The 19121-nt window shown below is 41.5% G+C and overlaps 1 protein-coding gene across 1 annotated transcript in view; it reads right to left on the reverse strand.

Annotated features, from left to right (window-relative positions):
* PIBF1 (progesterone immunomodulatory binding factor 1) overlaps positions 1-19121 on the reverse strand; it is a 208565-nt gene that overhangs the window by 94649 nt on the left and 94795 nt on the right. Inside the window, exon 12 of the mRNA XM_065413463.1 lies at positions 5714-5879. Within this exon, the coding sequence (XP_065269535.1) occupies positions 5714-5879 (166 nt within the window). The remainder of the gene's footprint in view (positions 1-5713; positions 5880-19121) is intronic.

The raw sequence follows: 19121 nt of genomic DNA on the forward strand, positions 1-19121 counted from the left end.
TTGAGGTGTGCACTCTGGCCTGTTTTTGAGGTGCCTGTTGTAACGATTATGGACAGGGAGGAAGGATTGAACATCATTCTTCTTAGTACATGACCCTGATCCATACATCTTTGGATTTTCTCTGGAATGGTAAGTCCGTATTGCCTACTGCCTGCCTGAAGTTCTTTGCCAACCAGTGTTGAAGAGGTCTCCTCCTTTGTTTTGCATAAGGCATGACATAGATGGTTGATGCCTTAAGACACAGTAGGGAGAGAAAAAACTTTAGACTCTAAAATAGAGACCGAATCATATGTTTTATCTTCAGGAATTTCTTCTCTGGAAGGTAAGCCCATGCCCTTTTGGAGTTGAGAAACTATCCCATGAACAGAATTTTGTGAGGGGGTCAATAGGGATTTTTTTCCCATTCATCAAAACCCCCAAACTTTGGAACAGAGAGCACGTGAATTAGTTGACGCCCTTTAGTTGGTCTTTGGGGGCTGCTTTTGGAGCCACTTGTTTAAAAACAGAAAAAACAAAAACCCCTTGTCTTCCCAGAAAAGCCACCACTACACAATGAAATTTTGTAAAGATTCAGGGTACCAATGAAAGGCCAAAGAGGAGGACACTGTATTGGAAATGGTCCTGCCCTATGGCATAATTAAGGTACTTCCTGTGTGACAGTCTTATTGAAATATAACAGTAAGCTTCTTTGAGATCAAGAGCAGTAAACCAGTCTAGATAGGACAGGGAAGGGATAATGGATCCTAGAGTTATCATTCCGAAGCGAGTCCTTCTAATGTACTTGTTTAGCTTCCTCAGATCCAAGATCAGACAAAGACCTCAATTCTTTCTTTGGAATTAGGAAACAATGGGAGAAGAACCCCAGATTCCTGAGCTTTACTGAAACTTCCCCTATTGCTTCTCCCTTAATAGACAGTTGGTTTCTGTTATTGACTCTGATTCATGAGAAGGATCCCTGAAAAGGGGAAGGGGGGAGTTTGGTTTGGATGGAAGGTGTCGAACTTTATGGTATATCCATCCTTTATAGTGTCCAAAAACCATCAGTCTGTGGTGATCTTTAGCCAGTTGATGTAACATTGGCCTTAAAGGTTTCCAAATGTCTGGGAAACAGACTTTAAGGTTGGTGTGCTGCTCGTCAATTGCATGTCAAACCCATGGTAAAGAAGGTAAAGAAATAATTGAAGACTAATTACTTTGTCTCACCCTGGATTTAAAGTGGCATCTTTTATACCACTCAATAGAAGATGATTGCTGTTGCTGGTAGTGTCATCTGCCTATGTTGAAATATGAAGAGGAGAATGAAGAAAAATAAGATGGAGAATATTGTCTCTGACATCTGAAAACAGGTACAGAAATTCTCTTCCTGAAAGGTGGCAAGAGATCCTAAGATCAAACTGTTGATCTTGTCTCTCTCATGTTTTCTAAAATTTCACCTGTTTTTCAATTGAAAAGTCCATCCCTCTGAAACAGAAGGTCCTCAACTTTTGACTTCCTTTCATGGAGAAGAGGAGCACAACCATGCATATCTTTGGAGTGTTATTGCTGTTACTACTCATCTTGAGGATGTATCTGAGATATCAAAGGACAATCTCAGTGCATGCTTAGCAACATTCTGGCCTTCCTTAATGAGTCAGTCTGAAGGGTTTGTTGGAGAGATTCTTGATAAACAGAGAAATTTTGTTCCAAAGGTAAAACTGATATCTGGCCATTATGGTTAGGTAGTTAGCTATTCACATGTTGGAAGATGAAGACCCCAGTTTCCTTCCCAAATAATGTGGCCTTTTCCCTTCTCTATCACTGGGAGTAGAACAAGATATCCCAATCTTGACCTTTGCATTGTAGCCACCGATAGAGAATTAAGAAGAGGATGTACATGGAAACAAGAAAATCCTTCATATGGAATCTGATACAGTTCATCTGCCTTTCTAGCAATTGGTTGACAGAAAGATGGAGTATTCCATATTGATTTAGATGGCTGCCAGAGACCCTCCAGAAAGGGCTGAGAAAATTTGCTTGTAAAGGTATTTCCCAGGATATCAAAAACAGGATGAGAAGGTTCCTCCACTGAAACCAAAGGTAATCTTAAAGTAGAAACCAATCTGCTGATTAACTCTTGAAAATCAGACAGCATCCTCAGATGGTGAAGAAGATGAGATTACTCTGAAGTTTTCATCGGCAGATAATTTGCCTGCAGGTTCTTGTTCGTGATGTGGAGGTATCACATCTCCTTGTTCATCATCTAGAATATTTTGGATCAGAATAACAGAACTTCTCTCCCGTCATCAGATCTGTTGATACAGGAGCCGAATGTCTCAGACCTGAATATATCAGATCTGACTGTCTTGGCTCAGGGTATCTCAGATCAGTTTGTCTTAGATCATTTTGACTCAGATCTACAAAACTCTGTATGGTTCGATGCGAAATCGAGGTCATGACTCTAGAGGAATGATGATATGGAAGACCTGGAGTTGACCGATAAGGTCAAGGCATCCAGGAAGGTACTGCCAGTTCTGCCAATTTGTCCAGTTCAATAGCATGTCACAGTCAGGGGGATATCTGCATCTCAGAAGAAGGACTCTGATTTTGTGGTCCCAGATTAGCATTTACATCCAACTGTTCCTCTGTATGCGGATCAGTCTTTTTTGGATCCTGTTCTTTGCACCTCGGATCTGTATGCTCATGATCAGATGAATCTGATGAATCTCCTGAATAGGAAAAGATGACGGATGCAGAAAGGTGCTTTGCCTTCTTTTTCCTTGGAAGCAAAGCTCCTGGTTTTGTAGAGGTCTCAGGCATATATCGTGTATCATCCTAGTATGTTCTCGCTACTGCTGGTACCTTTTTTGGAACAGGGTCTGAGGACTTTGCTACCACATGCGCCGTCTTTTTAGATCTGGAGCTTGGTACCAAGTTTGACGACTTCCTGGAAACAATTGGTCCTGGAACGAACCCTTATCTCCTATTTCCATTATCTGAAGCCTTGGAAACCTTAGATCTGCAAGTTTTAATCAATAAGGTTTCTTGTAGGAGGAGGGTTTGGAGACTATTCTGCCTCTCCTTTCTAGCTTGCAGTGTGAAAGTACTGCAGATTGAGAAACAAGAATGCCCTTCTCTTAACACTTTAGGCAGCAAGCATAATTCTGGGAAAATGGCCGGACACAACACACATCTTTTAAAACCATGCTCTTCAGATCTGCCATAATGAACAACAGTAACTAACACTAAAACTAACTGTGGCACCTTGTATCCCATGTTTACCCCTTTTATATAGTTATGATCTATTTTGTGCAAAGCATGCTTTGTGAGGTATTATTTGAAAACTCATAATCTGCTGAATATCATTGTCCTGTTAAGATGTGTGTAACATCACTGCATGTAAAATTATGAGATTCTGCTATACGATTGTTATTGAAATATGCTGTAGTTCTGGGTAACACACAGTCTAATTTCTCAAAGACAAAGGCATACTCACATGCCAGCTAGGTGCTAAAAGGCCATTACCTGCTTCATTGGAGATTCACCAGCAGGGAAGTTGTAAACAAGAAATTTATAATTCTCCTGAAAGATAGTTGGCATGTACGCCATGTAACTGCCTCACCCCATGACCCAGCTAAGACTTTTCCTTTCAGAGCATAAGAAGGCAGAAAAATGCCTCCCCCCTCACCTCTCCTACTTATATCGCTCTGCTCATAACATCAAGGAATACCTGAAGAACACTGAACTAAGGGGAGTGGTCCCAGTCTGAAAGGAAATTCAGCCTGTGAACTGTCTGCAGCATCTGATGTGGTGAGAATGATGTTTGTTTCAAATCTTATTTATCTTGGTAAATTTTAGGAATTAGATTGGATTTTATCTTTTTATTTCTTTTGTAACCAATTCTTCCTTATCACTTGTAAATCACTTAAAATCTATCTTTCTCTAGTCAATAAACAGATTAAACAGAAAAAGTTCATTAAAAGATATGAGTGCACGTACATATATGTATTGAGAGGTATAGTGTAGTGTAAGAGATTTTATCAGTAGACGTTTGAGATTATTACTCATTATCTGTTTTAACTTAGCACCTAGGATTGTCATATTGTTCACAAGTAGCAAAATTCGAAGTGAAATATGAAGGTCAATCCCAACTAGTGACACTAAAACTTTTATATGACACCAAACCATTTGTAATTCTGTATATGCAGTATTTCAAGATAAAGCTATTTTAGACAGAAGGCGGGTTTTTTTAATTGTATTGGAACTACTTTTCATATTCCACCGCTAGAAAATCTAGACTGCTTTACTAACCTAAGACAAACTGTTTGGGATTCAGAAGGAGAGGAAAATTATACCTAAGTAAACTTTGTAAAACTTCTAAGAATTGTCTGAAATATCTGTTCTCCACATAATATTGAACCTTGAAGGCATGACCTTGAGCTCTACCAGATACAAGTGCTGTGTCCCATCTGAGGGCTGGAAACTCCCTCTCCAGCAATATAATGTTCCTCTTTCTAGCCTTGATTGGTTACACAATTTTGGAACATACACCTGTAACTAGTGAACACAGGTAGAATTGTACGACACAGATTGAATTTTTTTTCAGAACAAGTATGTTAATTTTTAACAATAAATTGTAATGTGAGGGGGTCTCAATCTCTCTTCATGAAGGATAGTTCTGTTCCGTTCCTCTTCCTTCCTACAATCCTACTTTCAATGTGTGTTAGGAAGAAATAGTTTCAATAAACTTTGCTTCATCAGACTTCAATGCCAATGCCAATTCCTTGTGTATTTTATAACATCTGAAATTTTTACTCCATCGCAAGTTCTGTAACTTTTACTAAAAAAAAAAAAAAAAAAAAATTGTGTAACACTGCACCCCAAATTCTTCAGAGAAATATTATTATGATACGATTATGGCACAACTATGATGTATTTTATGGAAGATAGGTCATGTAAGATATCATTGAAAAGATTCTTTACTGAGTATGATTATCCTACTTGTATGCATGTATCATTTTTGTATCTGAAGTTATGAATACTATCTATGTATCTATTACAAATGTGTTTACACATGGGGAACGCCCACTAGGCAAAAGACACTCAGTCTAGATGGCTGGCTGGGAAGGGTCCGCAGCCTGCTTGCATCATCATTTAGGGTGAGAATTTGCTATTCATATCCGATCTATGTAGTATAGTAAACTTAGTTTGCATGATTTATTTGCTAGGTAATCTGCTTTGATCTGATTGCTATCCCTTATAAACACTTAAAATCTATCTTTTGTAATTAATAAAATTGTTTTTGCTTTATCTAAAACCAGTGTGTGTAGAAGTCATAACTCGAAGCAGAAAGCTGTTGTATATTTCCTCTCCACAATGAGGGAGGGGGTGAATTTCATGAGCTTACGCTGCACAGTTCTCTGTGCAGCGCAAGATGGTATAATTTTGGGTTTACAATCCAGAGGGGGTGTGCACCCTAGTAGCTGGGAAGTTCCTTAGCTGAAGCCTCCTCATGCAGAGCTAATCACAGCGTCCATATGTAACTGCAGCTGGGTGTGTCCCTACCTGTATGTATGCTGGTAAAAGTGCAGGCTGGAGCCTGGGAGAGGGTTTGGCAGGCTGGTCACTGCAGTAGTGTAAAGGGAGCCCAGGCTGTTGGGTCAGGGGGGCTCAGTGGTACCCCAGTTCCAGGTGGCAACCCAGGAGGAACCCGTCACAGATTCCTTTTGTAACATACCTCCAGTTTTCTCTGATATTTCTCACATTCTAATTGACATTGTGAGAGATTCTTTGCTGTTTCTTCTTGCATGAGTTGAACACGTTCACTCTCAAAGGACTTTAATTTACTTTGATGGAGAAGTTCAGCCACCTTGCTTTCTGTGCTGAGTTGCAGCTGTCTATACCTGAAAAAAATCAAAGTAGTTGTGTGGTTTGATCAAAAAGGATACATGCAGATACGGCAAAAAGATACATGTATATCTTTTCAGTATATGGCACAGATTTCAGCAAAGAGGAGAATCTTTGTTAAAAAAAATGCAGAGTTTAACAACCACTGTTAAGATTAAACTATACACTATCGCTATTTGGAAGTAATAGTTCTTCAAACTGTTGTCTGTGTGGATCCCACTCTAGGTGTGTATGAACCTCATGTATAAGAGATCAGAATCTTTCAATAGCAGTGTCCGTTGGGCCAGGCCTGTTCCATGTGTGTTCTCATGCTCACCCACATGAGAGAATAAAGGACAGAGCAACCACCCTTTAGTTTCCTTGCTATTTTAGAATCCCAGGTAAAGATGACTCTGAAAAAGCAGGGACTGAGGACTGGTCATGTGACCCACATGGACAACATCTTGCAGAACCACAGTTCCTAAAAATGAACCAGAGTTCTTTGAGATAAGACTCTGCATGCTCATACTTGTGGGATGAATGCACCTGAGTTGCAAGCTTCCAGAATCTTCTGGAAAGCAGTGTCCACTGGGGCTACTTGCCCCCTCTTTCTCTCCTGATTCCTGGAGAGTTCCCAAGGAGATAAAAGGGGGAGTGGCCCCAATTACCTCTCAGTTCCTCCCACTAATTCCTAACCTGAGATGCGAAAGAAGTGGGGAATTAGGCAGAGAGTGTGAATATGCAGAGGCTCATCTTGCCTAACTATGGTTACAAGAAAGCAACCTTTATTTCTTCTTCAACTGGCCTCCCGGAACGTGGGCTGAGGAGTACTAGCTAAACAAGGACAGCAGAACTGCCAAAAGAGTAAGTCATTTCTCTTTTTGCTCTCCCAAGACACCCTTCCCCCCCACCAAAAGAAGAAAAAAAATCGCTAAAACCCACATATATAGCTGCAGTATCAGCCATGCAATATGGTGTGATAGACACAGCATGCCACAGACACTGCCTTTGTCCTGGATGAGGGCTGACAATTCCAGGAGGCTGAAGCTCGGTCAGATCATGATCATTCTGAAACACTGTGCACTACATGGATAACCTTTAGACCATGACAGACTGACTCCTCTTCTGCCAGTTCCATCTCTAAAAGGGTTTGGGGAACCTGTAGATAAGCTTTGGCTCCATCTGGACAAGGTATGTAATGGGGCTGGTCCACACTAACCCCCCACTTCGAACTAAGATACGCAACTTCAGCTACGTGAATAACGTAGCTGAAGTCGAAGTATCTTAGTTCGAACTTACCGCGGGTCCACACGCGGCAGGCAGGCTCCCCCGTCGACTCCGCGTACTCCTCTCGCGGAGCAGGAGTACCGGCGTCGACGGCGCGCACTTCCGGGATCGATCCGGGATCGATTTATCGCGTCTAGACAAGATGCGATAAATCGATCCCAGAAGATCGATTGCTTACCGCCGGACCCGGAGGTAAGTATAGACGTACCCATGGAAAACTTACTGCCATTAAAAAGGCCAAAAAGTAAGGTACAATTGGAACACTTGTTGGAACACTAGAAATCAGAAAGAGTTCTGTCAGGGGATTAGCACAACCAGACAGCATTTTACCCCAAGCCATACAGTCCTATTATCCACACTGTATGATATAGGACAATTTGCACTTAACACTGTGGCCAGGAAATAAACCTCACACCCCATTATGTGTAGGTGATGGATGTCTTGACCATTATATGTGACTGTTTATTCCAAGATGAGAGGGATTGAAGCTAGGTTTACTGACACATTCTGAAATGCTAAGCTGACTGCTCCATTGGAAAAAACTCAACTATCAGATCAAAGAAAGACTTGGTGAAGTTAAGGATAGGTGCTCTTTGATGTTTCTACTACCCTGACAGGGGGGTGATCCAATCCTAGACACTGCATCCTTCATGGTGGAGTCAGTACCAGACCTGTTCCTAGCTTAAAATGAGGAGCTAGTTATAACTGAAGATAAGTAGCCCAGAGCTCAATATTGTTCTAATAAAATTTCCTCCTATGAGCTATCAGATACATGGACCATCAATATTTGATTATGATGTATCCAGTGGTTCTCTTAGCTTCTCATATACAGCTTTAAATCTAAACAGGGATTTACAGCACTCTGTAACTTCTCCACAGAACCTTGGCAATGCACCTTTTAATTTCCTGAAGAAGATAGGTCTCTTTTTTGCTTTCCCATTCAAGGGCTATAGAGAAGCTCTGAAGCCAATGAGCAGTTCTTTTTGGACAGATCTGGTGACACCGTAACCTGTTTCTCCTGAAGAGGCTGCATAGCAGAGAAATCTTCAGATTTGTGAGATCTCAGAATCAATAGAACTGAGACAGATATAGTACATTCACATTGTAAGGGAGTCTCTGATCCAGGCATCGGTTCTTAGACTGTCAGATGTGCAACAGCTAGAGTCTTCTAAACCTAGTCCTGGGGAGGGGTGTGAATTAACCCTTAGGGATAGGCTGGGAACCCAAGAGAACTTCAACAGTTCCTGTGAAGAACCACTGGAACTGACAGCTGTGGAAAGAAGCAAATTGGAATCTAAGATTTATGATAATAAATGAGTCTAAGACTCAAGTCCCTCTCTTCACAGCTATAGGACGAGAGTTTGATAGACAATTATCATAAGGGGAAAACACACTTTCAAACAAAGCAGAGCATTGAGTGTGTGCATCTGAATATGACCAAATAGGAAGCATGATGTGAAAACCCTGTCCTATAAAGACCCATCATCCTTTGATCTGATCAGAAGCTTGTAATGCATTTCTCCTTTCCAGTGTTGTAAGGACTCCATACTAGATCTGCTTGCTCATGTCACTATGTTGAGCACAGAATCAGTATTGTAAGCAGTTCTCAAAGATCATGGTTTTGGAAATGCAGAATGGGACTCCCCTGACCTGTGTGGAACTGAGGCCTCATTGGTATAGAACAGGGATCAGCAACCTTTGGCACGCGGCCCGCCAGGGTAAGCACCCTGGCAGACCAGGCCGGTTTGTTTACGTGCCACGTCCGCAGGTTCGGGAGATCGCGGCTCCCACTGGCCACGGGTCGCCGCTCCAGGCCAATGGGGGTGGCAGGAAGCAGCGGCCAGCACATCCCTCAGCCCGCACCGCTTCCCGCAGCCTCCATTGGCCTGGGACAGCGAACCGTGGCCAGTGGGAGCTGTGATCGACCGAACCTGCGGATGCCGCAGGTAAACAAACCGGCCCAGTCTGCCAGGGTGCTTACCCTGGCGAGCCGCGTGCCAAAGGTTGCCGATCCCTGGTATAGAACCACTAGACAAGTGATTCTCAACAATCAAAGATGTCAGTTCTTCATGCTGGCTGAAACCCAGGTAATAGGATGTTCTTGGCAACCCTGTTTGGCAGTCTTGCATATTTGGCTGTCAAATTTGGATCCAGGATCTGACCCTGAATCTGGATCCATACATGTCAGCCCTCAGATCTGTATGCAGCCTTTTTGTTTGTTTGTTTTTGTTTGTTTGTTTTTGGAAGCTCCACATCTGTGCTCTGTTGCAGATCCAGATCTTGATCTATAATTGGCTGCCAGAGATGTTTTAGAATCCAGCTCTTTTGGAAACTGCATCCAATGGCCAGAAAGCCACTTTAGGCACACAGGTAGGCCTCCTAGGCCAACCTGATCTTGACAGTGACCAAACGGATATACTTCTCCCATGGGAGGAGAGGCAGCCAAACCAGCTCCTGAGGGACACTCTTCAAAGCTGATGCTGGACTTACTCAATGCTAGCTTAGTTGACTAGGCCTGACGAGCTTTCCCCATGAGCAGGAGTGCATGAGCCATCCTCCCACTCCTGTAGGTGCAGACAAAACCCATGCCAGATGGGCATCTCCTGTTTTCTTTTAAAAGAAAAACAGGAATGACAAACTAATTATATAAACAAATAGCGCAGGGACTTTGAGCCTAAAAGTGGGAATATGCAGTGGCTATTTGAAGAAATAACTTTTTTTGCTTCTTTGACAATGTGTCTGTGTGGCTCCCACTCTAGGTGACTGGAACTTAGTGCCCCATCTGGAAGATGGGATTGACTGACACTAACTAAATAGTGCTCCTAACACCACTCTACCAAATTTGGCATCTGATCTTGGAGCCAATTAGAAGACATGGTTTAAAACAAAGGGGATTACTCCAAGTAGCTGGCTTGCAGATTTCAGATATGAGAATGTTTCTAAATCATGCAAAGGAGGCAGCCTGAGTGCTATGAGATTTGATGTTTGGAGGAAGAAGTGTACTAGCCATGTGAGAGCAGATCGAAATATAATAGGCATTTAGATATTCCTTGAGAAGAAGTGGCCTGTCCCTTATTAGTGCTATTTATGGCAATAAAAAAAAAAAAAAAAAAAAAGACTGCTTTTTAAACGGCTTGGCCCAGACTTTTAAAGGTGTTTAGGTACTAAAGGTGAAGATAGGCAACTAGTGGTCCTTTGGGCTATCAAGACAGTAACTATACTCAAGGGTACACACTGCTTGTTCCATCACACTGCTATGGGCGGTAAGAGGGAAGGGAAAGGTTATGGCCGACCTACTCGTTATGCCCTCAAGTATGGGGGACACAAGGATATGCATGGCACAGCGAAACCAACTCCTATTCAAAGATTCCAATCTCACACCTGTAGTGAGATCCACTTAGACAAAAACTTGTAAACACTGAGCCATATTTGTCTTTTCAGGCCATGCTGACACAGTAATCATAAACTGGGTCCCTATATCAAATGGGGACATGCTATCTCCCCTGTACCATTGTCTATGCTGTTGCCAAGAATTGGGGCATTCATATAATTATTTACATTATTGTTGCACATAGAATTTCCAGTCATGGATCATTGTGCTAGGTGCTGTACAAACATAACAAAAAGTCAACCTGTGCTCCAAACAGCTTACAATCTAAGTATAAGACAAGAGACAATATATGGATACAGACAAACAGATGGCGTGGTGTCAAAGGAAACAATGAGAAAATATTGATCAGTATAACAGGCAATGATCTCAGCGTGACATACCCAAGGTACAATCCAGACTAATGATTAGCGGTGTCACCCCTGCCCTCTAACCTGGGATGCCCTTTACACTGCTTTGCTGCTGTAGTCTACAGTCAGGACTGCTTATAAACAGCCTCCAGCATGCAAGTCATTCCCAGCTATGTCTGTGTGTGTGCTGCAGCCAGCCAGCCATACTTTGGCTCTCACCAGCCTTAGTTATATTGCAGGATGACCTCAACATACCCAATCTAAGATTTTCCCCCCAGAAAGGTATGTCCTATACTGCCCAGCCCCTCTCCTGGACAATACAAGCTTATATAAAGTCCGTCATTTTACTAATAGAAATGATATGCACACATCTTGCTACCCCAAATGGAGTTTCCCAAACACTTCGATTTAAACACTCGGATCCGGCCTGCGGGCCATAGTTTGCCCACTCCTGGTAAAGGATGTCCCCCCTGCTGCTCTTCCTCACCTGTTGGAGGTTCTTTTGTTTCCCTTTCTGCTTGTTGACTTGGTTTACTGCTTAAATGCAAATTAAGCAGAGCATACATTCCTTTGTTTGAGACAGGCCTGTTTGCCAATTTCAGTTTGGAACATGTGTTAAGATCATAATGCAGTGGAACTTTACAATTTCATATACAATATTGCCACACATTTTATCAGTATAATATTGACCAGCAAATTATGGGTTTGCAAATGATATCTCACAAGGCATACTTTGTACAAAGATTATTACAATAATGTGCAGGGTGTGGATATGGGTACATTCTGTCACACTCAGCAAACCAGCAGCCTAACTATTGTCAAGATCTTTGTCAGCATTACAGTAGACAAGAATTTTAAGGAGGGATTTGAAGGATGATAATGAGTTAGTTCTATAGATGTTTACACAGAGCTTCTCCCAAGTGTGAGTGGCAGCATGTGAGAAAGCACAAAGGTGCTTGTTTGAAAATGTAACAAGTCAGGGATGGAGGCTGACATCATGAGCTGACTGGAGGTAGGAGTTCATGCAAAGAGACAGGTAATACAGGCAAAGTCACAGGGTAGGAACATGATCTTTGCAGCAGTATTTTGAATGGGTATGGGCGGGACAAGATTGTATTTGTCAAGGCCAGAAAGTGTGATGTTGCAGTAATCAAGACACATGATGCTGAGAACCTGGATGAAAATTTTAGCCATGTGGATGAAAAAGAATGGCTGTTTCTTAGGGCTTGTATACCTGAATACTTAAGTTTGTGACAAGCTGGCGTTTAAATTTACTGAGCTTTTTCCTGCGGCACACTAAATGTCCAGGCACTAAAAACTTCCATAATATGAAAATAAATAAATAAATAAATAAATAAAAAGTTGAGAGAGAATCTTTTTTCTTTAGATTTCAGTGTGTTCCTGTTTGTTTCTTTTCCTCAAATTAACAACTTATTTCTATGTCTCAATAATAGCAGATGGAAAAATATACACAATATAAACTTTAAAAATCATACAGCAATTATCTTTTAAAGCAATGAGTACTAAATACACCCTACTTTAAAATAATCTAAAACCTAAGTACCAAAAGTGGTAAAATAGCTGTTACATAAAGCACAACAGCAGCAACATATTTCCTCTGTCCCTCTTCCAAAAAATAAGATCTAAAAAGCAATTAAATTTTGGACACAGTTACAAACAGAAAGAATATTCAGAAATACATACTCATGCTTAAAATATTCTCCCAAATTATTAGGTAAAAGACATGTGAACATTCAGATGTTTGTGTTCTTGTAAAACACACACACACAAATACAAATGTAGTTCATTAGTGACATCTGAACTGAAACTAAGATATGTGTAATGTGCTTCCATAATATCAATGGCAGTGATAGTGTAGACAAGGTAGATAGCTCTCCTTCAGCTATCTTGACTTTGATGAGTCAGTGCTTTTCTAAACAATACTTGAGTTTCAGAGAACTACCACAACCAGTCGGTTTATTTCTAGCCTCACAGTAGACTGTGCATAAGCATGTGTGTTACATTTAATAATAAAGCACAGACTGGTTGTAAATATTACTTTTTTCAAACACATCACCTGTATTTAAATCAAATGTGCATCAGGACATCTTCTGATGGTATATCATCCAGGAAAGAACGAGAACTGTTTTGATACCACTAGTTTAGTAGATGAGACTACACAGACATCAAGGAAATCACTATCCCATTCCAACAGAAGCTATGGAGACTGTGTCACAGGGATACAACCTCGGGCCATTCCTTACAGTTTTAAGCTGCATGGTAGGGAGACTACATGAAAATGTCTGTGAGAGCAGTCTTGACACTAGTAGAACAGAACTTGTTTCTCATAAGCTCTGCACACAAAAAAACCCTAGTGCCAATTAACATTAATACCAGAGTGCTAGATCATGGGCTATCATGGTAAATAGAATCTTCAATGATTATCAAAATTATCACCCAGAAGTATAAAAACTTTAAATATAAATAACGTCAACAGAAGCTGCTCAGTGCTCTCAACTTCTGAAAAATTAGGCTATTTAAATTAAAAATGTCGTTTCTCTGTTCTTTCCAGAAATTTACTGAGCTGTTTTACATTTTAAATTGTTATACTATTATTTACATTTTATCAGACATCCAAAAAGTTAAAACAATGTTTTACACATTACTACAAACCTATCAATCTTGATTGATGTTTTATTTTAAGAAATTTCTTCTGAGGAGAATAAAATAATTGTAGGGAGGATTTTTTTTTTAAAAAGTAAGCTTATAACAAGACTGGTGGGGGGAAAAAAGAAGAAATAAAAATCTAAGTCTTGGCAATACCTATAAGCTTTGGGATAAGAGTTGTAGGAATACCTAATAAAATAGTTCATGGAAATCTGTGTCTCTTGGGGCCTCAACCAGTCACTCCTACCCTTTGTCATCCTCATTTCTACCAGGGAACCACAATAAAGAGGCTTGAATTACTTATCTTGTTGTGTATGGCCTTTAGATTCACTCAGTTTCCTATTTCTTCATTTTCTTTCCTTCCTCTCCATCTACAGATGGGCCTCGATTTAGAGACAGCATTTTTTTGCACGGTTTCAGTTATGCACGGTCAATTAATTGTAACTTTATTTTTTGTACACGGTATGGATTCACTTTTACACGGTGTAGCGCGGTTGCCAAGATGTGCAGATGCACCTAGAATCAGCTGGTCGCTTCCTGCCCCTCCCTCCACCATGCTGCTCTCAATCTGATCGGATATTGTCTCTTAAACATCATGTTGTCCACTTTGATTTTACCCGCTATTTATCACCCTTAATAAGTGTTTACCATGAGCTCAAAGAGGAAATTGAGAGAAAGTGGCTCAAAAAGTTTTACGTCATGTGTGAAGAAGCAGAAAAAAGTATTGACTTTAGTACAGAAATGGAAATGTTGGATAGGCTTGCTAAGGGTGAAGGTTCATCATCCGTGGCTAGGGCTTATGGCCTTAATGAGTCAACCATGCGTACAGTGAAGAGAAATGAGGCAAAAATTAGAGCAAGTGTTGCTTCAAGTGCACCTAAAGGTGCTAAGTGTCATTCTATACTCGTTATACTACCATACAAAAGATGGAGAAAGCACTGAACATGTGGATAGAGGACAAACACAGAAAAGAAGTCCATTGAATGGGCCAGTGATTCGAGAAAAAGCTAAAAGATTGTACGATCACTTAAAACAGGATGCTGCATCAACTTTGGGAGAGAGCAGCATAGCCAAGGAATCTACTTTTATAGCCAGCAAGGAATGGTTTGAGAAGTTCAAAAGGAGGTATGGCTGCATAATGTTAAATTGGTCTGTAGACCATGAAGCAGCAGCAAGGTTTCCACTCAAGCTGGCTGAACTCATTGAGGAGAAAAAAGCTTGCTTCAGTTTGTAACCTAACGCAGATGAGACAGGCTTATTTTAGAAATGGATGCCAAACAGAATTTGTCTTTCAAAAAATGAGAAATCTGCTCCAAGTTTCAAGGTTGCTAAAGACTGACTGACCCTTCTCATCTGTGGAAATGCAATGGGGGATTTTGTGGTAAAGCCAATGCTACTTTACCGAGCCCAGAACCCCTCAAGGGCAAAGATAAATATCAGCTACCAGTGTTTTGAAGGTCTAATTGGTGTGCGTGGGTCACTTCAGTGCTTTTTATGTACTGGTTTCATAATTGTTTAGTGCATGAAGTGGAATGCTACCTGGCATCAAAGAACCTGGCTGGCCCTACTGATCCTTGATAATGCTCCGGGCCACCCTGCAAGCCTTCAGGCTGCACAGCCCAAAGTGGAGGTGGTTTTTCTGCCTCCAACCACCACATCACTCCTCCAGCCCCTTGACCAAGGTGTCATCGCAACTTTTAAAGTTTATTACACTCACCGCACCTTTCGCCGCATCCTAGATGCTATGGATAGTGATCCAAGTTTAACAGTGACCCAGTGCTGGAAGGATTACACCATAGCACAGTGTATTAAAAATATAAAAGAGTCTCTGGATGAAATAAAACCTTCCACTATCAATGCATGTTGGAAAAACTTGTGGTGAAAGGCAGTGAATGATTTTCATGGCTTCCCTGAAATGTGACATGAGGTGGAGGAAATTACAGAGCTGGGTTGTCATGTTGGAGGGGAGTAATTTGACAATCTCCAGGCAACCACTCGAGTCCCACACCATCAATAACAATGCTGAAGAGCTGATTCAGTCAAGCACCAGTGACGAGGACAGTGAGGAGGTGGAGCTGCAGCTGACAATGAAGAATCTGGATAAGGGTTTTCGATTGGCTAAGGAACTCTGGGACTTTTTTTTTTTTTTTTTTGCGCTAAGGATCCATTCATGGAACATAGCTTGAAATTCAAAAGAGAGCTTGAGGGTCAACTGGCTCCTTACAGGGAAATTTACAAAGATATGCAGAAGAAAGCTGAATAACTGACCATTACCAGTTTTTTTTCCACGTCTTCCGACACGAACTCCACTCCACTCCCCGGGTGTGCGCCTGGGGCCAGGAGAGCCCCTGGCCAGAGTATCCATCGTTGCCAGCTTCAGAGGGTGAGAGGAGGGGGCCCAGATCCCTCCTACCCCATCCCTCCTGCCTCCCCTCCCCACCCCCGTAATTGGCCACCCACCCAAAGCCTGGGCCCACCCAAGTGTCCCACGCTGGCCACGCCACTGCGCCACACTCCCTGGCCACACAAGATGAACCCTCGGAGTTCTGACTTCAACAACATCAGCATTATCATCATATCAAGTTCATCCTCAACATCAGTAAAGGTTAGTAGCAAGTTTAAATTTTATAAACAAAAATTTTAATAAAACCTGTATTGGATAAATTAAGGAGGTCATCTTGTGAGCTTGGAACCTAAACCCTTTTTTCCCCATAGATCCATAGTATCATCTTTTTATCTAATTTCTATTTGCACAGTGTTTTTTCAAGAATGTAACCACTGTGTAAATCGAGGCCTGACTGAATATCCAAACCAGTTTTCTTCACTTATGATTATTTTTATTTTTTTCCACCCTCTCTTTCCCCGGCCTCTCAAGTTTGTGTACCTCTCATATCTCTTCCAGTCTCTCTCAGCTATTCTTCCATTGTCATTTTGAGCAGAAGAAATGGACCTCAACAGCAATCTCTGCAAAACTTTCTCTTTCCTTCTCCTTCTTTAAGAGGACTTGAGCACCTCTCTGTTCATTCCTGTTGGGATTGGAGAGCAAGACCTTATCCCGCAAGTATCCTCTACTCTACTTCAGTACATGAGAGAGAACAAGTCAACTCTTCTCTCCAAACACTTCGACTATGGGCTTGTCTACACAGTGGGATAATGCACCCTACGGAGTGTGATTTCTCATGTGCACTAATGTGTTACACATTAATTGCTCTTTATGATAGCACCTGTCACTTGGTGACATGTACTGGGCAGGTCACTATGTGGAGCAATGGAAGAAGCAGTCCTTTTTCCCAGTGTGGAGGAAAGCAGTCAGAATGGTGGTGCTGCCGCTACTTTTAATTGAACTGTTAAAATTAATTTGCCAGTGTCCCTCTAAATATATACTTTAAGGACTGCTTTGAGATCTTTTAGGTGGGATTTTTTTTTTATGACGATAGATTCATCCATTCATTGTATAATTTGTTACAGCATTGGATTTGCCCCCCTACATTTTGAGGTTATCATCACAAAGATTTTTCCTTAACTAGAACCTAGGTGTCCATATAAAGAAATTGTTTTCCTTTAAATTTAATTTAGAAGAATGAATTATTGCATGTAAGCCGGGTGAGATGTGAGGGTTCTCAGGGTACCCATGATTATGAGTCACCTTGCTGCCCCATGGCTCTAGTGAGATGTAGATTTGCTTGTGGTGGCTGGATGTTAGCCCCCCAACACCAGAAGCCTGCTAGCCACTCAAGCACTCTACTCCGAGCTATGCCAGTCCTGTCTCTGTCTTGCAGGTTAACAATAGGTGCACACCAGTCCCTGAGTCCCTTTGAAGTGTTCCCCCTGTGATATGCAGCCCTTGGCACTGGCCACTCAGAGAAATCCCAGCTCCTCTGCCCCCAAAGAAGCAGTGTACCCCCGTTTACCAGTTTTACCTTAAGCTCCTGCTCCTGTATAATCAACAGCACTTTTAATAAAAAAAGAGAAGGTTTAATTTAAAAAAAAAAAAATGGAGATTCCACTAGAAAAAAAGAATGATGGAAATGGAGGGTTACAATGCAAAACTAAGTCATAAAATGCAAACTAGGACCTAAACTTACTAATAGTTACCTTTCCTGTCTAATAAAGTAGGTCCCTCCTCCCCCCCCCCAATTCAATCTGTTGCAGAACTGGCTGGCTTCACAGGAACAAAAATCTAATCTTTCATGAAAAACATCCCCATTCAACAAGAAGTCTCCAAAGTGAAAAGATACTTTTCTTCCAAAACCATAAAGTATACTTCCAATACTGTTATATCAGGGGTAGGCAACCTGTGACACGTGTGCCAAAGGCGGCACGCGAGCTGGTTTTCAGTGGCACTCACACTGGCCACCGATCTGGGGGCTCTGCATTTTAATTTAATTTTAAATTAAGCTTCTTAAACGTTTTAAAAACCTTATTTACTTTACATACAACAATAGTTTAGTTATATATTATAGACTTATAGAAAGATTAAAATGTATTACTGGCATGCGAAACAAATTAGAATGAATAGATGAAGACTCGGCACATCACTTCTGAAAGGTTGCTGGCCCCTGTGTTACATTATTGCTTTAATTTTATCTGTATGTACATCTTGCGATGATTATGAGTCTTAATAAGTTATGAGCTTTATGTAGATACCTTACATTTACCCTTTACAAATAAATACCCTTGAAGACACTTGTGTGGTGTAAAGCAGTGGCTCTCAAAGCCGGTGTGCTGCTTGTTCAGGGAAAGCCCCTGGCGGGCCGGGCCGGTTTGTTTACCTGCCGCGTCCACAGGTTCGGCCGATCGTGGCTCCCACTGGCCGCAGTTCACCACTCCAGGCCAATGGGGCTGCGGGGACTGGCGCGGGCCGAGGGATGTGCTGGTCGCCGCTTCCTGCCACCCCCATTGGCCTGGAGTGGCGAACCACGACCAGTGGGAGCCGCAATCAGCCGAACCTGTGGACGCGGCAGGTAAACAAACAGGCTCAGCCCGCCAGGGTGCTTACCCTGAACAAGTGGCGGACCGGCTTTGAGAATCACTGGTGTAAAGAGTTTGTCGGGCCTGAGATAAAAGTTGTTTTGCACAGAGCAGTGAACTCTTTGCTAAGGGGCCTTTTTGTCACTTGAGACCAGCCAGTTTAGACTTTACACCTAGGATTTGATTAAAAGAGTATTCTAGTTACTACTGTTCTCTAGTTAACTTTGTTCTGTGGTATGCGCAATTATTTTGCCTTTTTTGTTGCATAGGTACTTTAAAACCAGTTTAAATAGAGGAAGGTGTTTAACAATTTCCCCATACTACTTTTTCTGTTATTCCATACTTAGTATTCCATTATTATTATTATTATTAAAGCCTGAACCAGGTTGAAATCAGACACTTCAGCTTGACCTGAAAGTCATTCATCAGGAGTATAGTTAAACTTGCCACAGCTAAGAAAAGTTAGTATTTCCCAATAAAGCTGTTACTTTTTGACTAATGCTAGGTTTTGGAACTCTCTGTTGGGCATAACAGCTTTCCTGAAAAGACTGGGTTTTTCCTGATCTATAGAGGCTTCCAAGCGTTCTGTCAATAAC

The sequence above is a fragment of the Emys orbicularis genome, chromosome 1 (assembly GCF_028017835.1).
Source record: "Emys orbicularis isolate rEmyOrb1 chromosome 1, rEmyOrb1.hap1, whole genome shotgun sequence".
Classification (NCBI taxonomy): domain Eukaryota; kingdom Metazoa; phylum Chordata; order Testudines; family Emydidae; genus Emys; species Emys orbicularis.